General features: G+C 47.4%; 2 protein-coding genes across 4 annotated transcripts in view; one reads left to right on the top strand and one right to left on the bottom strand.

Annotated features, from left to right (window-relative positions):
* Positions 1–14,060, top strand: part of LOC134027072 (fibroblast growth factor receptor-like 1) — a 26,352-nt gene extending 12,292 nt beyond the window's left edge. The window contains exons 3-8 of the mRNA XM_062470209.1: positions 3,486–3,758; positions 10,168–10,245; positions 10,452–10,736; positions 11,718–12,071; positions 12,316–12,769; positions 12,977–14,060. Coding sequence (XP_062326193.1) covers positions 3,486–3,758; positions 10,168–10,245; positions 10,452–10,736; positions 11,718–12,071; positions 12,316–12,758 — 1,433 coding nt within the window. The 3' untranslated portion in view covers positions 12,759–12,769; positions 12,977–14,060. The remainder of the gene's footprint in view (positions 1–3,485; positions 3,759–10,167; positions 10,246–10,451; positions 10,737–11,717; positions 12,072–12,315; positions 12,770–12,976) is intronic.
* Positions 14,061–15,563: 1,503 nt separating this feature from the next.
* Positions 15,564–21,526, bottom strand: tacc3 (transforming, acidic coiled-coil containing protein 3). Of its 3 annotated transcripts, XM_062470207.1 has the most exons (16): positions 21,394–21,428; positions 20,904–20,978; positions 20,243–20,420; positions 20,019–20,149; positions 19,853–19,893; positions 18,383–19,742; positions 17,866–18,224; positions 17,720–17,778; positions 17,503–17,633; positions 17,295–17,379; positions 16,945–17,138; positions 16,815–16,858; positions 16,555–16,715; positions 16,249–16,355; positions 16,026–16,146; positions 15,564–15,868 (listed from the first exon to the last, which is right to left on the bottom strand). In XM_062470207.1, the coding sequence occupies exons 3-16, from the start codon at positions 20,417–20,419 to the stop codon at positions 15,803–15,805; spliced, it is 3,036 nt and encodes a 1,011-aa protein (XP_062326191.1). In that variant the 5' UTR covers position 20,420; positions 20,904–20,978; positions 21,394–21,428; the 3' UTR covers positions 15,564–15,802. The 3 variants fall into 3 exon arrangements, with proteins under 3 accessions (XP_062326191.1, XP_062326190.1, XP_062326192.1); XM_062470206.1 differs by lacking the exon at positions 20,904–20,978 and having other exon boundaries at positions 21,394–21,526; XM_062470208.1 differs by lacking the exons at positions 20,904–20,978; positions 21,394–21,428 and having other exon boundaries at positions 18,383–19,032; positions 19,102–19,742.
* Positions 21,527–21,643: the final 117 nt, after the last annotated feature.

Raw genomic sequence — 21,643 nt, 5'->3', positions numbered from 1 at the left:
TCAACAGTGTGTTAACCCCTCAGAATGGTTTCGGGGAACCAAGAGAACACAAGAATGCCCCTTGTTGAATGTGCCCCTTTCTCTTAAAATAATCCATCACCAAATTGAGCAAAGAAAAACAGAGCTAATTCTCCAAGTCGCCAGACCTCCTCCTCTTCCTGAGCTATGAAAGATTCCATTCACACACAAAGCTCAGCTAAAATAAGGTCCCTCACCAGAACGGCAATAGGGGAAAGCACATGTGGTCATGTGTATCATTTTCCATTGACAGGTCTGCTAATAATGCTAAACATTTGTGTAAACACACTCAGAAATTAAAGTGATTCCATGTAAATCGTCAGGATTCGAGTCGTTTCCCTGGTAACGAGTTTGTCGGCCGATTTCAATGGACACGAAGGAGCTTTAAGAAGCCGGAATAAGATTGAAGCCAGAGATTGCACTTCAATTCCTGAAATATTTGATCATTTAAGATGTCTTTGTTTCCCGGCAACCTTTTAGATTCAATTTGACAAAAAGGAACCTTAACGGTCTTGAATTTTTTGAGCGTCAAGGTTAAGATAACCCGTCCTTGAGAGGAATGAGGAGGAGGAAAGGATGGTGGTCATACTGTCGGCACAAGCACTCAAGTTATTCAGACGATGGCCTTGGTTTCATCACCTTTATGCCTTGTTTTTCAAAGAGCTTCAAAAGGGATTTTTAAGAGCGGAGCGGAAGGGGAGGAAATCATTTGTTGCACATTCCCGCTCTTGGTGCAGTACCCGCCAAGTACCTTATTAGTTCATTGCAGCAAAGAGAACACACAACTCTCCAACATTGTTTTAGGAAGACTACTAAACGTGCATCCTTGTACATTTGGCATTTGACATTGGCTTAATATTATATCAATAATAATTTATATTACATGTAGCCTACAATACCTTCTTTACTTCTTATAAAATAGTGCTACATTCAACATGTCGTATCCAGTCAAATATTGTGGTCATAGGAAAGTGTATGATTTTGAAAAAGGTGCTACATTGTAGAGCTACGACAATTGTACACAGTTACAATAGAATTGTTTGACTGTGAGAGGAACAGGGGGGAACCGATTTCAGTAGCTGTTATGTGCGAACACGCCTCTGAGGTACTAGACCACCATCTCCCAAACGTGTGGATGACAAGTGTTGATTTTCACACAGAGTTCGCTGGAGTGACTCTTGTGGTTCCTCCGCCCATATGTTACGGCCCAACTCAAATCCCAGGTGGTTATTTATACAAGCAACTTTCCCTCTCACACTTTTTTAGACCTAACACCCCCTGACCGACGTCTAGTGACTGTGTCCAAAAGCAATAGAAGATATTGAAAGTCAGTGGGGTACTTTTTAGATAAACATTCATTCGTTTCAGCAGCTCCAGAGGTCCTGTGTGATTGAGTTCCCGGGCGGTAGCTAGGCTGTGTTTCCTCCTGGTGCTGTGAGGCGTCTGCGGTGCTGAGAAGAGGCAATGCTGAGGTTAGCTGAACACAGGACTCCTCTGTTTTGCTCCCCTGGTAGCAGAGAAGTGAGATATGGGCTGGCTGACAAAAAACAAAACAAATCCTGTGGTCACGTTTGTTCCGCAGACGTAAACAGTGACACTTTCAATTTCCTGTGCCTGCTGTGGAACAGGAAAGACCGTCCAAGGAAAGGAAGGCGAACCCTGACTGGTGTGTGGAGTGTGTGTCAACGTGTGTGTGTGTGTGTATACGTGCACAAGCACATATTCGTGCACACATGCTTGTGCTTGGTTTAATTTGACATAAATTTAAGATGGCAGAAACCTCATCTCCGCTCACAGATCATAGATGACATCATCTATGATCATCATCAGCGTAGATCAAAACGCTTGCACACTACGGTTGGTGCAACAATAGGTTTTCTTTTCGCACACTTGGGTTTCCTGTTGTTATAGGCCATCAGCATAACACTGAACAGAGGCTGGCGGTTACCTTCACCAGACCCTCCACCTGAGCTGGAGAAACATCTGCTTGCAACGTGACCAATAAAGGCCAGATGGAGTTATCTGGAGCGTCCTCTCACACAGCCACCCCCCCCCCCCCAACACACACACATCTATATAATGAACTGCTTGTTTACCATACGTGTGAAATGCTCCATCGGAATGTGAGAGTGTGTGTGTGTTTAGAGGGGCCTTGTTTGTTTGCCCTGCCCCTTAGTTTTTACTGCGACCAGACTGACCATCTGTGGATGACTAAGCAGACCTTGCTTTTCAGAGTTGTGACTCTCCACTGCTTTCCTCTCCTTTAATGCCCTTTTCTCCTCTCCCTCTCCTCACCTCTTCTACCCTTCTCTCCTCTCCTCTCTCCTCCTCTCCCTCTCCTCTCCTCTTCTACCCTTCTCTCCTCTCCTCTCTCCTCCTCTCCCTCTCCTCTCCTCTTCTACCCTTCTCTCCTGTCCTCTCCTCTTCTACCCTTCTCTCCTCTCCCTCTCCTCTCCTCTTCTACCCTTCTCTCCTCTCCTCTCCCTCTCCTCTCCTCTTCTACCCTTCTCTCCTGTCCTCTCCTCTCTCCTCCTCTCCTCTCCTCTTCTACCCTTCTCTCCTCCTCTCCTCTCCTCTTCTACCCTTCTCTCCTCTTCTACCCTTCTCTCCTCTCCTCTTCTACCCTCCTCTCCTCTCCCTCTCCTCTTCTACCCTTCTCTCCTCCTCTCCTCTCCTCTTCTACCCTTCTCTCCTCTTCTACCCTTCTCTCCTCTCCTCTCCTCCTCTCCTCTTCTACCCTCCTCTCCTCTCCTCTTCTACCCTTATCTCCTCCCCTCTCTCCTCTCTCCTCCCCTCTCTCCTCCTCTCCCTCTCCTCTTCTACCCCTCTCTCCTCTCTATCTACTTTCCTCTTCTACCCTTCTGTCCCCCCCCCCTTCTTGGTGTTCCTGTCTGTTGGGCTCAGTGGTTGTGTGTTGTGTGTGTGTTGTGTGTGTGTGTGTGTGTGTTCAGTAGCTGTGCTCCTTGCTGCAGCAGTAAGGGCACTGCAGGCCTCCATCCCAGGCAGCCCGCGAGCGCTCCACTTCACCAGATCTGAGGGAGAGCAAACCTGGGCCAATTAAGAGCCCCAGCAGAGGGCTGCTGTCTGCCTGGACGGGGCCCGCCCCCTCTCTGCTTTGATCTCCAGCACGCTACACCCAAGCAGAGCCAGAGCGCTTTAGCCCCTGTGAAATGGATGACAGGACTAGTCCAATTATTACAATCTGGTTTCAGCATCTCCAGATAATCTGACTTAGGTGTGGCAAATGACCCCTTACTCTGTCCCTCAGCCCACCTCCAGGCAGACAGGCCTGAGAGCAGCTAGGCCACAGTCAGATGGATTGATTTAAATTCAAACATGCAGTCGTACTTACTCTTCTAATAGGATTCCTACAGACGTCGTTTAAGACGTGCTGAATCAACCAGCTGTTTACCACGCAGTACACGAGAGGTCAGCTGATTGAACCCACTGCCTGTGTGTTCCCCCAGGGCCCCCGAGGGTGGCGGAGAGAGTGGCCCACAGGCAGACAGCCCGCCTGGGCAGCGCCATCAAGCTGCCCTGCCTAGTGGAGGGAGACCCCCCCCCCCTCATCATGTGGACCAAGGACGGACGTAACATCCACAGCGGCTGGATCCGCTTCCGAATCCTCCGTCTGGGGCTCAAGATCAAGGAAGTGGAGGCAGAGGATGCTGGGACCTACATCTGCAAGGCCACCAACGGGTTTGGCAGCGTCAACATCAACTACACCCTCATAGTGATTGGTGAGTGACTGGACATACTTTTTTTTTTTTTATTGCTGCCATTGACACGACATGTTTATGCAAGGCGTCGTGTCAGGTGTTGTGTAATGTGGCTTGACTGTGGCCTTGGTTAAACTGAACAGGCACTGTGAGTTGGAGTTGTGTTTGGAGTTCGGCTTGTGTTACACGTCTTACTCGTCAAAAGAGAATGCCTAATTAGCCCCGCGCTGCGGATGAAGTCACCTTTCCAGTAACTCTGCCCAGGCTCAGTAGAAAGGCTTACGATCTTCCGGTGAAGTTACATATGTAATGCTTCCCCCCTCGCCTACACTCCAACCCCCCAAGTTCAAGATCTTGTCAAGTTGCAGATGTTCAAAGACGTGCTTCACGGAGGTTACGGTCTGAAACACGGGGATTTAGAGCTGAGGGTTAGAGGCTGATCTGTTCATCTCTAATATCTGAGATATCCTCCGCGCACAATGCCCAGAGTCAACAGCCGTTCGGGATATAGTTTCATAGTGCTTCGTCCTCTGTGACTCAAGTGGATCTGGAAATCTCTCCTCTCCCCGGGCTAAACCGTGACTCGATGAGGCCAGGAGACCTGGGACTTGAAGCGGCTTTACAAGAAACACATTTACTTTTACCTACGTGATTAACGCTTTCCTGTGAAGTCTCTTCATGTTAGTAGAGACCAGGCAGACACCAAGTCTAATTCCCCAGTTCCTAAAGCGTGCCGGCTCTGTTGGGTCTGTGTGTGAGTCGAGTGTCTGTGTGTCTGTGTGTGTGTGTGTGTGTGTGTGTGTGCGCGTGGGTGTATACAAGTATATGTGTGTGTGTGCGCATATGTGTATACAAGTATGTGTGTGTGTGTGTGTGTGTACAGTACAGTACATTTCCTGTCCTACTGACTGGAGCATGATGAATGAGAGGAATGGAGCGTGAAGGTTCTGTTTAGCCTAATTACTCTAAGATGCCTAATTAGGGTCAGAGTCTCCCAGAGAGAGAGGGAGAAAGGGAGGGAGGGAGGCCAGGGGCCCAATGGAGAAGCTGCTCCTTGGTCTTGTGACAGACTTCTCACACCAGGACACAGGTCTTATCAGTCAGATCTGGGAAACACTGGGGAGTGAATGGTGCTTGTTGTTTTATGGCTGCATGTTAGGGGCATAGCGGGGTAATTGGGGAAGAGAGTTTCTCAGTGTTATTTTGATTCTAGTTCAAGTTGAGGGTGCAAGCATGGTCAAAGATAGGGTGTTTCTGTTTTGATTTCCTTAAAAGGAAAGGATGGAGACATGAGGACACGAGGAGAGGTCAAAGGTCACACTACAGCTGTGTGATGTGTTAAGAAAGTTGTTTTGAGCTGTCTCTACCACTTCCTAATCTTCATGTTTACATAATCAGCTTTTTTTGCCATATAACTCTTGTGGACTTCTTAAAGTCTCTTAAAAAAAAATTAACCTATTTTTGGGTAACTATGATTAAAACTGTCTCATTCTCTGTTTAGATACATTTGTGTGATCAGGCAGCACTCTGTGTAAATCTTGAAGTCAAGTCATCCGAATGATACATAGAACTTCTTTTATTACTGTACAGTAGTGTGTAAGTCAGAAATGATTTATCCAGCTTGGCTCCTGCTGCTCTCTATCTGAGAGAGAGCTTCAATGGAATGAAGACTTCAATGAAAACGATTTCAGCCCACTGTGATGAAGCAGAGAAGTTGCTCCAGATCAGTTGTGCCTGGCTGCCTGTGGTAGTACTACTCCCACATAAGGACAGACTCAAATTCTTCTTGTACCTTTTGAACTTTCTTTTTCTTCTCCTTCTCAGAAGGCCGTTTCCCCTCTCCTTTTTCTTGTCCTCTGTATTATTTTACCCTCCCTAGACTACAAACAGTTTGGCTTCACTTCCCCCTCCTGCTGCACAGGGCTCCATGTTCCCCTTCTCTCCTGGTCGTGGTGAGTGCGTGACCAACGCTGGGCCAACACCAGCCTCGCAGGAGTCCTTCCACATCTCCGTTGTGGAAGACCACAGAAACCTCCTCCCCTCTCACCTGCTCCCTCCTCTCTTTCTCCAGATCCTTCTCTCTCGTCCGTCATCGCGGCCAAGAACTGCCAGCCCGTCACCACTTTAGGGTGAAGTGCCTTGCCCAAGGACACAACGTCATTTTGCACGGCCGGGAATCAAACCAACAACCTTCTGATTAATAGCCCGACTCCCTAACCGCTCAGCAATCTGACCCCAGTGTTTTGATAGATAATTGTTCTATCAGGGGTACAGGGCAGTGGACACGCTTTTCACGCTGTTGGGATTACTTAAGGCTTGTTTTCAGATCCCTGCAGGACCAGAGGTGTAGGTAGGGAGGCCTGACAGCTAAGAACAGAGGAATGGTGCCCAATTATCCTGAGCAACAGTTTCCATTCAACTTAGCACAGCTAACTGTGAGACATTTGAATTGTGTTGCAGCTTGTAGGTGGTTTGGTATCCAGTTGGGAGGCCTGCTACAATCCTCAAAGAGAAAATGGGAGAGATTATTTATTTGAAATGTTGTAAATGGGGGGTGTAATACAGGCTAGATTCCAGCTCAGCTCCACATACAGTATCCATCATGCAAGTTTATTATTTTTACTGGAGCTCAGAAAAGAGAAACAACTGCAGTCAGTTATAGTGCCGTTCGGGGGAACAGTGGCGACGATATCCTGGCAGCCTTTCAAGCTCAAGGCCCTTGGTGCACAACACACTGTTTAAGCATTACAGTCTGCATCAGCGGGGACATACAAGGGAGAAGGCAGACAGGGGGAGATTAGGGGAGGGGAGAGAAGAGGGAGACTTCTAGAAGCAAGACACGGAGAGGAAAGGAGAGGGCTGTCTGCCGATGATGTCACGTGGGGATCCGCTGTGTTGGGGCGTGCTGTTGGAGATGTCTCCCTTTCCCCCATCTGCCAGCAGGCAGCCTGTCCTCCTCTGAGCTATCCCAAGAATCTGGTGGGCCAGTGCAACATGGCGCCTCTTCAATCCCCCGCCCCCCCCCTCCAGCTGGTTGTTTGGGCACTGTTTGGGATGGTCTCCTGACAACTGGCCCCAAACACCCCCTCCTCCTGGTGGACAGACAGACGATCAGGTCTGCCAGACAGACCGACGGACGGTCAGGTCTGCCAGACAAACAGACGGACGGTCAGGTCTGCCAGACATACGGTCAGGTCTGCCAGACAGACAGACAGACAGATCTGACTGACTCACCATCAGTCAGTTCTCTGCAGGGTTGACTTATATGATGTTAAAGATATCATCAGATGGCATCAACATGACACGTTTTTACAGCTCAATCTTGTTATATTAACATGTCGTGTTTAGGCTACTTAAATACAAACACATTGTTGACATTCTGAATAACCTCAGCAGGATAACCTGGGTCTGATGTCAATGGGTCCTTCTTTAGCGCTCAGGTCGTTAACTGTCAGCTGTATTGAGATTGCTCTGGAGATGCTGCAGTTTTGGGTGACCGTTTAGATAAATGGTCCCATGTGTGACTTATAGCATATGGTAGCTGTTTGGAGCCAGAGTGTGATGCAAGGCACTACACATAACATTAGAATGTCCCCAACAACATCTGGAGCTTGTTGGGACCCCCACAATCATGGGGGCTTTTCCTGCGATTCAGCTGTTGCAACAGGGCCAGAGGAAGGAACAGGGGAATGCACTTCCTGTAGCTGGATTTGTGAATGGAGCCGGCGAGGGGTGAGAGCATGCAACCCTGAATTACCGAAGATCAACAGCTCAACGGAATCACCTCTCTGCCCGATGTTTAGCTGCTGCATGCAGGTGTGTTCCCAGGTGTGTGAGTCAGATGGCTGAGCGGTTAGGGAATCGGGCTATGAATCAGAAGGTTGCTGGTTCGATTCCAGCCGTACACAATGAAGTTGTGAAGTCCTTGGGAAAGGCACTTCACCCTACTTGCCTCGGGGGAATGTCCCTGAACTTACTGTAAGTCGCTCTCGATAAGAGGGTCTGCTAAATGACTAAATGTAAATGTGTTTGTCGTGCGTGAAATTGCGATGGGTCTTTTCGGCTCGGGGCTATCGATTATACAAGTCTTGCTCGCTTCCTGAAAATCAAAGCCCTTGTTTTCTTAGGGGCCCACTCCAGGAAGACAAATGACATGTTATCAGTGAGACGTTGTGTCTCTCAGGAGCCCTGCAGATTGTCTCTCTCTGTTCCTCTTTGATGCAGGAGGAGCGTGGGGCCTCTTGAAAAGGAAGAGCAAGCGGGAGAGCAAGCGGAGACGGACGGACAGCGAGGCCCCTCGGTCCTCTCCGTTTACTCATAATTATATTTTTCAGTATTCCAACAATAACAGTTACATGGCGGCAGCGGGAGAGCTGTTCTTCCTCCCCCTGCTCTGTGGCTCCAGTGAGCCTACATTGTGTAAAGACAATAGCAGCCAGGACTGGTGGTAGAAACACACACTTATAAAAGGGTGCCTTTGTTCCTAAAGACTTTTAAAAAGTAAAGAGGAAATAGATTCAGGAACTTTTTTTAAATAAAAAACACAAAAAAATAAAAAATGAGCGAAAATCCTGTCAGTGTGGGACTGTGTTTGGATTGGGAGGTTCAGGAACAGGGAGGAATGTGGAGAACCCAAGTGAGCAACAGAAAAATATTTCTTCCAATGGAGGCTGTTTTTTTTTTTTAAAGGAATGGGTTATTATAGTTGGCTAGTTAAAGCCCTTCAAATAGCCATGACATCATGGCTGGCCCCGGTGCTACAGGGGACAATGGAGGGCTTGTGCCCGGAGAACCCTTGAGAGCTTTGGAGGGTTTTGGGGGGAACCGGGAGGGCGTCTGGAGGGAGAGGGGGTGGGGGGGTGTGGGGTAGAAGCCACATCTGGTCTCTCTACCTGCCCCAATCAAACACAGAGTCAGAATCAAGCGTGCCAAAATGCATTTCGAGAAATTCAACCGGAGGCTACACGGAGCTCAGGTTCTGCGAGAGAAACGAGGCTTTGCTCACAGAACCAGCTGTAGGGTATTCAGTAGATCTTCTTGAGAATTTGACATAGTGTCTCGTGAGAGCGGTTACAAAGTGTGTTTGACGTGAGTGTACTGGACGTCGATTAAAATGTGAGCGTTAGAAGTCGTAATGAATAGATGTCAGAAAACATGCCAGAACTTCAGGAACCGGAGACTGGAATGTTGAAAGATGGTGAAACTTTGCGAATGGTTTCACAGCTAGGTTTGACAGCGTTCCGTGTTCTGGTATCATATGAAATCATTTTAACCCCCAACTGGGCTCTGGCTTATCGTCTGCGACACAAGCGGACGTTCTCGCACGGCAAGGAATGGCAGCAATCCTGATCTGTGTCAGATACTCATGAATGCCCATCTTCCCCAGTTGATGTGCATTACCAACCATCTCTTAAGTTTCATTCATTATACTTTCACTAAGCCCTGTCTTAGCTCCACCATATGATGTCAGTCAGTCGCTGACATCACGTCCCCAGCTGTCTCCTGGAACTGGGCTTATGAAAACCGATCGTGTTACTCTCAAACTCTCCAGTGTGTGACCTTAACATGCTTCCCTCTACGGATTCTATCTATAAATGCTAAATTTACTGAGATGGAGCCAAGAGTGTTTCACGGTGTCTGCATGGTGCTCCCTCTTCGTCTTCACGGTGTCGAAGGCATTCTGACGGATTGTGAAACAAAGTGGTTTGGATCGAAATTGGAAAAGTGATATTTCACTGTTTGTGAAACAACTCTGTTCTTTAATCTGCTCGATATGTCAGTGCTTTGAAGTAGCTTCTGACATCATGAGAGGCCATGACTCCTTTAAGAGTGTTATTAGTGTGTGTGACTGTTCTACTTACAACAAATCCCTCATTTTTCCAACTTAAAGTATATTATTATTATTTTGAATGACCAGAATAATCACAAAGAAAGTATATATTTTTGTGTGGGAATTACCAAGTAAACTAAGTCTCTGTGGTCTCTGGAACCCAACTGCATTCGATATGAGCCAAAAATGTCCACGGAACACAAGTCCTAATAGGATTACTGTATAATCTCTGTCATCACCCTCAGTTAAGGCTTCTAAGGCCTTTGCTGCATGCCGGCTGGGCACAACAATTCCATCGTTTTAACACACTTAGGATTCAGTTCTGCAGGATGCATCTCCTCAGCATCCCTGACTTGTGTTCCTGCTGCTCTGTGGTGACGTGTGTCTCTCTCTCTTCCTCTCTCTCTTCTCCTCTCTTTCTTCTTATCTCTCTCTCCCTTTCTCTCTCCTCCTCTCTCTCCCTCTCGCTTTCTACTTTCTTTCTTCCTCTCTCTCTCTCTCTTTCTTTATCTCTCTCTTCCTCTCTCTCTCTTACTCTCTCTCCCTCTCTCTTTCTCCTTTCTCTCTTCCTCTCTCGCTCTCTCTCTCTTTCCTCCACAGACGACTCTGGTTCTGACAAGACCGGGCCCGGGGTGGCAGATAACCTGGAGGCGGAGTCGGGCCCAGACAACCTGTCAGGTAAACTAGGTGAGAGCCGTCCACCGTGCAGCATGCAGGAGCATCGCTGGGCTACAATTTAACCAAACGATATCCCTTTGAGAAGTAGCATCTCATTGTCCAGGGGATCCTAAAATATTCACATAAACCCTACAGTTTCTATCATTCAGTGAAGCACAGCAGTGGCAACCCATAAACCCTCTCTCCGTTTCCCTGTTTCTCGTCAGTCCGGCCCAGGTTCACCCAGCCTGCCAAGATGAGGAAGCGTGTGATCGCCCGTCCCGTGGGCAGCTCGGTGCGTCTGAAGTGCGCGGCCAGCGGGAACCCTCGTCCAGACATCGTCTGGCTGAAGGACGAGCGTCCGCTGACGGAGAGAGAGGTCGGCGAAGGGCGCCAGAAGAAGTGGACCCTGAGCCTGAGGAACCTGACCCCAGAGAACAGCGGACGCTACACCTGCAGGGTCTCTAACCGCGCCGGGGAGATCAACGCCACTTACAAAGTGGAGGTCATACGTAAGTATCCTGCAGCGAGACTCTGACTCTTCTGTAGAGGGGGAACAGTCCACCTGTATGACTGTAGGAGGAAAGAGGATTGAGATGTGTCAGGGAGTCAGGTGGCTGAGCGGTTAGGGAATTGGGCTAGTAATCTGAAGGTTGCCAGTTCGATTCCCGGCTGTGCCAAATGACGTTGTGTCCTTGGGCAAGGCACTTCACCCTACTTGCCTCAGGGGGAATGTCCCTGTACTTACTGTAAGTCGCTCTGGATAAGATCCAAAGCGACTTCTCTCTTGGAAGTCGCTTTGGATAAAAGCGTCTGCTAAATGAATAAATGTAAATAAGAGCGTCTGCTAAAAGACTAAATATAAATATAGATGTCCTGTTCTTGCTGTCTGTTAGTGATCAGAGAAAGGGGAAAAAAAGTTCTATGATAGAACATCTACGTACAGTACTTAGGAACACAGTCATTAGCCATTCTGGATGGGAATTTGACCAAGGAAGAACCGTGACCTTTGAGAGGTTCTTTCTCTCTGATCTATTTTCTCCACGCGGCTGCATTTGATCAGGAGCCTTGCTCCCAGCCCTGCGTCCATGGACCAATGTGTTTGTGTAATCATGTATATGAGAAGCATATTGAGAAGGGGAGTCTGAGATGGGAGAGGTTGTGTTCGGCGGGGAGGGGGAAAGGTGCTGCTTAACCCGGAGCCCCTATACCCAATCTGGGGATGATTATGGTCCAGCTGTCTGCCAGAACCCCCCCCCCCCACCCTCTGAGACATGTGCTACACAACCAGGGGCAGTGAGAGAGAAAACAAGTCACACATACCTCTTGTGTTACATGCGGTATTTCCCTCTCCCTCTCTCTCTACCAATTACTCGTCCCGAGCCTGAGGGCCGTATCCGTAGAGACGTCCCTGCTTGTTCAATGTTCTGCGTCTCCATCGCGTCACGGCCGCGGGAGCTCTGACAGTCGGCTCCCGTTGTGTTTCTCCGCAGAGCGGACCAACTCCAAGCCCATCCTGACGGGAACTCACCCGGTCAACACCACGGTGGACTACGGGGGCACCACCTCCTTCCAGTGCAAGGTGAGGAGCGACGTCAAACCCGTCATCCAGTGGCTCAAGCGGGTGGAGTCCAACGAGGAGAGCCGCTACAACTCCACCATCGAGGTGGGCGACCACCGCTTCGTGGTGCTGCCCACGGGGGAGGTGTGGTCGCGGCCCGACGGCTCCTACCTCAACAAGCTGCTCATCACCAGGGCCAAGGAGGAGGACGCCGGCATGTACATCTGCCTGGGCGCCAACACCATGGGCTACAGCTTCCGCAGCGCCTTCCTGACTGTGCTGCCTGGTAAGAGCAGTTCAGATGTGACGCTGAACCTCCTCTGATGTGACGCTAGGCTCCTATGAGGGTTTAGTTGCGGTTTTATGAGCGTACGTAAAGCCCTCGGTGACACTGCTTGTAAAAAGGGCAACACAAATCAAATTGTATTTGATCTGACCACTATCTACTATTATCGACCTACTATTTGACCACTATCGACGATCATCATGTGTGTTGAACCTTTCTCTTCTCTGCTCCTGTCGTCTTCCAGACTCCAAGCCCCCCATCACCCCGATGTTCACCCCAGCCTCCAGCACCCTCCCCTGGCCTGTCATCATCGGCATCCCTGCTGGCATGGTGTTTATCTTCGGCACGGTGCTGCTGTGGTTCTGCCAGAGCAAGAAGCACTGCTCTCCTCCCAGTGCCCCTACGGCGGCCTCCCAGGCCCTGCAGTCCTCCCACCGCATGCCCTACCGGGACCGGGACCGCAACTGCGTGGCCCCCTCCTCCACGTCCTCCAGCCCAGACAAAGACTGCCTGAGCTCCATAAAGTACGAGGACTACCTGACCCAGAAGCAGTTGCTCCTCACCCAGGGGGGGTCGACCCTCCCGACCAAAATCTACCCTAAGATCTACACTGACATTCACACGCACACACACTCTCACGTGGATGGGGAAGTACACCAGCATCAACACATTCACTTTCAGTGTTAGCCCCTCCCTCCCTCCCTCACCGGAGCAGCGATGCTCCCTCCGTCCTCCTCTCTCTCTCTGCCTGTGATGTCCAGAGAGCGTCTGAGCTCTGTTCTGGACCGTACTAGAAAACCGCTCGTTGTCAGACACAAAAGGGACTGGGACTGCTCGTTTAACTGTTATCAAACCTGGCCTGAACCCTCACTGGACCAGACCGTGCTGGGGGTTCCAGATACAACTACACAGTAGTGCCTGAGCGGTGTTTCATCAGAAGTAACCACACATTCTGGAACAAATGAGAGTGGTTCCAGACATTTCATCAACGTCGCTTGGTACTAATGTGTACATATTTCACACCACTAAAACCAATTAAAGCCTGATGTGCACTTACTTTCTATAAACATGTTGAGATTCTGCAAGCTCGAACGAGATCGAACGGTAGCTTTTGAGATTCACAGTGACGTGCTGTCCACCCTCATTTACAGGGGTTCAAGGATCAGGACTGGGGTCAGTGTCAACCTTTACCTCTACTCAAGCTTTGTTTTGTCGTGATTAAAATGGTACTGAACATATTGCAGAAGGGCTGGTTTCATGCTCATACTCAGGTACGCCCTTTGATCTTGTATTGCTTTAGATTTGTTGTGCTCATCCATCTAACCTGACCACTCTTCTTTACCGGAGCTGTGTCCATCAGTGACCATGTCTCTCTCCTGTTTTCACCCATAAGGTCACATAGGTTGACCTTTCATAGGTCGCCTCCTGGGTTGTATTGAGGTACCTGAGCCTTGCCATATCTGAGAGACTGCAAGGAATACGATATTTAGGTTTCTACATCTAGGACCTTGCAACACTTCAACCTCCAGAACACAAACATTTAGGTTGCTACCACTAGGCTAGTATGCGTGTTTATGTAGTGGTGATATCCCCAGAATACCCAGAAGGCTTTGCTGTATATACGATACCACTGTATATGACAACAATGGAAAGTATTTGGACTGCAACCAGTTTCTATAGATGTAGTCGATTATACACATTTTGAAACTCGTCATGTATATTTTATTTATTTTATTAAGGAATCACATTGTATGTTTGTTTTCCGAACTTAGGCATTTTATATGTATTTTGATCTCAAGTATGTAATATTATAAAGGTTTACTGTGGTTCAGATGTAAAGTATAGCCTATAGCACATAAGCACCGCCAGTTGAATCATATTTAGTCCGTGCTAGTATTTAGTCCATCATGTACTGTATTTAATTGGTTATATTTGACAATCCTGTATGAAATATCATCTTAAAAGAAGAAAATAAACTAAGCTACATCATTTAGTTTAATTTGCTACCGTTTGATTAAAAGATAAAAAATGAACACCTTAGTTTTTTTTTTTTATCGACTCAACAAAAATCCTTTTGACTTCTGGGATGTACCATGGTTGTTATGCTAACAGGTTAGTTATCCTGTGGACTCCACAGCGTCCAGATTGATGCAGGCGGTAATGCCTCTCCAACGGCCAGATGAGACAGGGACGGGGCAGGGCAGGGCCGGCCAGGGCAGATGCCGGCCAGCCCTGCCCTGGCCGGCACTGGGCCCGGCACTGATGCTGCTGGGATGAATGCCTGAACAGACACAGGGAACAACCTCAGGACAGAGCACTCTCACAGTCCCTTAGATGAGTGATGGCCCCTGCAAGACTACACCAAAAGACTAGCATCTTTCCCCTTTTAAGAAAGTGAATCAATCCCTTCCACCGCCCCCCTCGCCCTCCTCTACTCTACCACCTCATTCAGCTCCAATCTAGGTGGGATACCCTTTCAGCGTTTTAGGAAGTGCATTGTCCTGCCCTGGGAGGGATGTGACTGTGATTGCTCTGGAAAGAAGGGATGCATTGTATTGGAACAGCAGTGTTGCAGCCTTCGCAGGACAGTGGAGCTCCCAGACTCCAGACGATAAGAGCTTTTGAAAAACTGAAATGTTTTAAATAAAACTTCACTCATGCAACTGCTTAGATGACATATAAACCTGCAAATTAATTTGTGCTATGACAATCAAATATAGATGGTCATGCAAGACCCTCTAAAGACATACACAAAATACCTTACCTGGATTGAGATGTGTGATTGTTGTAAACACTGCCACCTTGTGGATTGTGAAAGGACCCCAGCGTGACTTGAACCTGATACTAATAATCCTCACAATTGCAGCATACATGCACTTTGTAAACTAATTGTTCATGTTTTGTAATACTACTACAAATCTAGGAGACTTATCAGGGTTCCTGCAGGTTTCAGTAAGTCAAATAAGACATTTTAAGACCATAAAGATTGAAATTTAACACCTACACGATGCATTACCAAAAACATTCAAAATCAAAAGAAACCTGACCTTTTATCAGTTTTATTTATCTTTAAGTCCAAAAGCAAAAATTGAGCTGTAAGAAGATCCTTCAGCCAGATTTGACCCCCTCCCCGTAATTCAAACCCTGGACTCTAGAGCTCCGCTTTGTAGGCTACGACTCAATACATTTTTTGCTACTTTGTAATACTTTCTGTGGCCAGCGTTTCTGGAAATGAACGAGGGTAAAACCTTTTTTAGACATTACTAACTGAAATTTAAGACCTTGGACAAAAATCTGTCAGTTTTTAAGATGTTTTAAGGCCTTAAATTTAAAGTTCTGAATTTTAGACTTTTTAAGACCCCGCGGGAACCCTGATTATAGACAACGTAAGGAAATCTGGATTCCTTGAGAAACTTATTTTCTACACCCTTCTCACATGAGTAAAGGCAGGATCAATTATGAACTGGACAAAATACACTGCACATGACAAGCTGAAAGTGAAAGTTTAATTAATTACTATAAAACAGTATGGATCAGAAGATGAGGAAAACATCTAACAACAAACATGGATTTAGAGGCAAGAGCAAATCAAATACTGGCACCGCTTGATCTCCATAAGCAGCTACAATTTATTTACAAAGCCCTATTCTGACAATGTTCTGGAGAAAAAAGGCCTCAACTACAGTACACAAATAAGGACAGGAACAAACAAGACACGTACAGAATAAAAATCAACCTTTCTGGACTTTAGCGATCAACTCGTCACAAAGGCTGGTCAGTTCCTCGACCTCTTTCACCTTGAGGGGAGGAGAGACAACATTGGATTAGAAAACAGCCTCGAAACAACTAGCCTAACTTCAAGCCTCAATTAGAACATACATTCCTACACGATTGGTTATTTTTGACGATTCTGTACGGTACACGATGGACTATACTAAATCACAACCAACGTACTTTCTGGTCCAGGTTCTTGTCCAGCGACTGCACCTTCAGCTGTTCTCGGCGCAGCTGAGCTTTAAGAGCAGAAGACTCAGACTTCAGCTTGGAGCGCACCTCAGCGATCTCTCCATTGGCCCTGCAGACACAGAGTCCATCATTTAGTCATGCGGGACGTCATGACAACACACAACGATGACACGGACACGGGGTGTGTGGACGCTGGATTAGCTCCACTCACAAGCTGATCTTCTCCTCTGCGTGGGCTTTCAGCGCCTGGTAGCGCTGTTCCACCTTCTTGATCTCAGCCAGGTAGTCCTGAGCACACTTCTTCAGGACCTCCTCGTTCTAGGCAGGAGGGGGATATCACAGGAATGTTTAGTGGGTTCATGAGACTGTGTGACACCCAAATTCAACAGGTGCAATGTCAGCAAGTGTCGAACATAAATTGGTCAAACAAAACCAAAAACAATAGCAGCCAAGCTTATCCTGCCAAACAACCCACAACATAACATACCAACAAGTAAATCCTCTTTTAGAAACTGACCTTTTTATAACCCCCAATGGCATCCTTGTGTTTGTCCAGTCTCTTGCAGAGGTCGGAGAGGGACCTCTCCATGTCGTTCAGATCCGTGGCGATCTGCTCCTTCTCCTGCAGAACCTTGCAGAGGGCAGACTGGGCCATGTCCTTCTCCTTCTGATGCTCCGCTGCATCGGGGGGGGAACAAACCATGCCTCGCATTCAAAACCTACCCAAACACAAAACACCTCCTAAATGTAAAAAAAACTCAACCAAAAGCCACATACCCATCATCTGAACGATCGTGGTTTCATACCCAGAGAGAATGTTCCTGTCGGAGTAAGGAAAGACAGTTAATAAACATATCGAACGAAAAGCAAGTGACTGAAGCGACTGTGCGCTGGCTCGCCGGTCTACCTCAGCTCTTGGTTATCCAGAGACAGCTCGTCATACTTGGCCACCCACTGCTTCTCCTTCTCCTGTTCCCGTGCCTCGACCCTCGCGATGGCATCATCCATGTCCTTCTGACTGTACTTCAGCACTTCAATGATGGCATCCTCGCTACTGGGCTGGGAGAAGGCAGGGGCCAGACTCTCTAGCAGAGGAGCGCTCTGCACCAGAACACGAGTAAAGGAGAATAAGAATGGGGGGAGAAGGCAGACCTTGGAATTGATTTACATACTTCATTACTGTGACCCCCCCTCCCACACACTTCCAAAAGGTTGTACTAAATGAGTGAAAACTTTAATCATTGACAGTTTACTTACTTGTGCTGGAATGCCTGAAAACCTGAAGTCATCCATTTTCGGGACGCTCATGCTTTCCTTGGCGCCGGAACGGTTCGTCTCCATACTGAAACAATCACAGAACTTCTCAATCAATTCGTACCAAAAGCTGGACAAATAAGTCACGTTGTTTCAGTCAGTCCTGTACAGAAGCAGTCTTGGTAAAACAGAAGGTAGTTGTGAAACCCACCGGGAGGCGAAGGCAGCAGGGCGAGGGAGGTTGTCCAACCCTGGAGCACCGCCAGCCTTCTTAGGGCTCTCCCTAAGCAGGGGGTCAAACTTCAGGTACAACGACTGTTTCCTCAGTGCAGACTCCTTGAACTGGAAAAATCAAGAATAGAGTTGGTGGATATAGAATTATGGATACATAACATTCATAGCTCATAGAAAAATGAATAAACACTCACAGTGGTGGATCCAAACTGCTCCAGGTAGTCCATCTGACCGTCAAAGTCATTCGACATAACTAGGGAGAAGGGAGGCCCAAGTTAGTCAACTGAAACTCCTAACGTGAGAACATGTTGGTTTCGTTCTCTTTACACATTTGACTTACACATTGCTCCGGGAACAAAGTCCTCCATGGGTTCCATGCCATTTTTTGGAGCCTGTTCAAAATGGGCAAATTCTGGAGTGCTGAGCACAGGCTGGGCTGGTTCTCTGGTGGATTCCTGATCGTTCAGAGGGCCAGGCAGGGGCTGCTGACACTGTGCAATGTCATTCACTCCCAGGAAGCCAGTAGCATTGTCCAATCGCTCATGTGTCTGGGTCAGGTGATCATGGCCCTGGTGGATGTGTCCAATGGCAAGAGTAGACACATCCGTTACAGGGATTCCAAACTCACTTTCCTTCTTCGGGTTAGTGTCCAAGCGAATGACAGTCGCTGGGCTGTCATCTCCCTCACAAGAAACACCGCTGGAAACGGAAAGAGACAACGAAAAGCCAGGTTCACTTTCAAAGCATATCCAATAGTTAGTCACAGATTATTTCATCTTTCTACCAACAAACCAAGGCTCAACATAAAAATAGTCCATAACATTTCAGTTAGTTAAATATTGAAATATGAAACGTACATTGGGGGTGATGAAGTATTTTGCTCGACAGGCTCATCCATCTGCTCAGTAGCAACCTCTTCAACTGGAGAGGGTGTCTTACCCTGTGGACTGGACATCACACCACACTTAGGAGAGTCGGTCATTTTAGCATTCGAACCGAAGGGATTATAGTTGGGGTCATCCAACTTGTCAAAGTCAAAGGCGTAAGAGCCCTTGGGCACTGCCACTTCAGCAACAGCATCATCCGCTTGCTTTACTGGAGGGCTCTGAGATGAGACGGAATCCTTCTTTTCAGGTACTGGCTTCTTTGCTGTTGCCTTCATGCCTGCTGGTCTTTTGCCAAACTTTTTAGGAGGAGGCTTGTGTTTTACTGCTCCATCATCAAAATTGAACTCTAGTTTGACTGCGCCTTCTTTGGGAGGAAGCAGGGATTCAGCAGGTGGCTGGCTGGAAGTAGGGGACATTGCAGCAATGGGCTTCATCTCTGGAAGGACAGGGGTCTCTAGGATTGGCTGAGACACCGTCAAGACCTCAGCTTCCATTTCCTGCTTCTCTGGAAGGACAGGGGTCTCTACGATTGGCTGAGAAACCGTCAAGACCTCAGCTTCCATTTCCTGCTTCTCTGGAAGGACAGGGGTCTCTACGATTGGCTGAGAAACCGTCAAGACCTCAGCTTCCATTTCCTGCTTCTCTGGAAGGACAGGGGTCTCTACGATTGGCTGAGACATCGTCAAGACCTCAGCTTCCATTCCACCACCCACCTCCAACTCCTGGCGTTCCACTGCAGCAGGTGGATCTTCACACGTTAGCTTCCTGCCAAGCGCTGGAGAATTCTGAATTTTGGAGCCTCCCATCTGGAAAGGGTTGACTGAATCTAGGTCATCAAAATCGAAATTGTAAGAACCCTTGGTGGGTAGGGGAGCATCCTCGAAGACAGAGGAGCGAGATAATGCCTCGTCCGGATCGAGGCAGTCGGACGACACGGCAGGCGGCTCCTCCTCGCTGTTTGATACGTCTTGAAACTCGAAGGCAGAACTCTTAGCCATCACGATCACACTGCTGTCTGTGGAGGTGATGTTGCCGGACATGTCAGCGATGGAGTTCTCCACTGACGGGAGGAATGGGAGGGTCTCATCGAGCGCTGTGACAAACTCTTCTGATCTCTCCTCAGGAGTGAATGCATCACCGGTGGCCAGTTCATTCTGTACTGCAGGCATGGGTTCCTCGACTGATTCGCAAGGCCTTGGAGGAGAGGGGATCATTTGAGGAGCTCCTTGGAAGGGGTTCATGGCGTCGAGGTTGTCAAAATCCAGCTGATAACCGCCTTTGCTCTGGATGGGCATGTCCTCATTAGGAAAAGGCAACGCATCTGTAAAATCTGGTGTGAAAAAAGTTACACGAATATTACTAATAGTTAAATTGTATAAACTGCAAATATTACAATGAGTAACATAACATGTAAATGTTTCGGATAAAGTAAGTCTTCACCTGATTGTGGTCCATCCAATGTCCCCGTGCTTTCCTGAGTCCTGTAAAAAAAAAAAAAAAATTATATATATATATATAAAATAAGAGGACGGTTTAGTTGCAGACTGTATATATTCTAATGATGGACTGCATGTTCTAGATCAAATGAAAAAGAAAGTGTACTAACTGTAAAGTGGTTGACAACTGCAACGCCTCAAGGGCTTTGGTACACTCATCCAGACTTGTCATTTTCAGGGATTTTGTGGGAGAAACTATTCTTTTTGTGACAGGATCTCTTCTCGGGGTCTGAAAACAAACCTAAAAAGCCACAACATCGATAGGTCAGTATTCAACTAACAAATTAAGTAGTTGTTGCACTGCAAATCCGCTTGAACTGAACTTGAAATGTACCTTTATTCCCTTCGCCACTGATTTGTTGGGGAGATTCTCTGCCTGAGACTGACGAAGAATGGAGGGTCTCCCTGTCGGTTGATCCAGTGAGAAGATATCTAAACTTGTATCGCTTTCGCTGTGCTTTCTTTCTGGGCAGACCCCACGATTCTCATCGTTCACAGGAACTGAACTCATTCTGTATTGAGAGACAAACAAGTTACTGGGCAATATCTAACCACAACCAGAATACCGTCTAAACAGCTGCACCGTCTGATAGGGGTTTGCATGTGAAACGTCAGGAATGGAATACGCCCCATGGCATTCACATCACATGACTAACAAACTGCGCAGTGAATGAATGGCTGTATTCAAGCTCTCTTCATAAGCTCTCTTCATAAGCTACTTGTGCACTTTAGAACCTACCAATAGCTGTAAACAGCACCAACCAGCCTGGGTGTAATACTTAAAGAGAAAGGAGTGCGATAGTGGTAAAAACTATCATTCTCATGCCAACAAACAAAGCTACTCAACTTGTCACGCACGACATCAATATCGAATTGGTTAATACCTAACCAGTGTAAGGCAAGTTATCGTTTTAATATTGAACGCGTAACTCTTTCTTGATGGCATGACCAGGATAGAGGTGTCAAACTGAAATGCTCAAGTAGCTGTTATTTACCCACTGTCCTCACACCAATAGTATTGTGGACTGTCGTTCCATTTCCCTACACACACTGCCGGATCGATCCGTGTCCTGCCAATGTGAACACACCCAATCTGCAACGCTCCGTAATCCTTTACAGTTTGATATCAATGACATATGACTTTACCCGATGTTTATTTATTATCTTAGAGCTAGTTTGCAAATAAAACAGCACAAAGCGTCTGCTAATACCATAGCAAAACGTTGGTTTGTAAGCCAAGCTGCTATTGTAGCTTTAGTTAGTTAGCTACAGTATTGGAGCTAGCTAGCCTAACTAAACCAGCTAGCTCTGGTCAATTAGCTCGTCTGTCTAGATCTACATTATTAGCTAGCTAAACCAGCTGTCTTGCAGGCAAGCAAGGAAAATCATAAAACATATGCAAACACATAACATAACTGCATAAGCAACGTTGTAAAGCAAGTTTCATGTCCTTAAAAGACATACCTCAAATTAACAGTCACTTACGTGTTAGCTCTCGCAAGTAACGGACTCCACACGATAAATACTTTTTCGAACACTGCTCGACCTTTTGGTGATTTGTCGCAATTTCGAATTTAAACTCCTCGCTTTGGACCAATGACAGGACAACACTTCTGAGCACTTCCGGATCCAATAACCAATAGCGTTGCATCGCGAATATTAAAAAACCCGGATGTTGTACTTGATGTTATCAAGAGAGGGCGCGCTAGAACCATTTGCCACTCGGTGGTCAACT

This window comes from Osmerus eperlanus, chromosome 9 (assembly GCF_963692335.1).
Source record: "Osmerus eperlanus chromosome 9, fOsmEpe2.1, whole genome shotgun sequence".
Taxonomy (NCBI): Eukaryota; Metazoa; Chordata; class Actinopteri; order Osmeriformes; family Osmeridae; genus Osmerus; species Osmerus eperlanus.
This window is presented reverse-complemented; position numbering and strand designations above follow the sequence as displayed.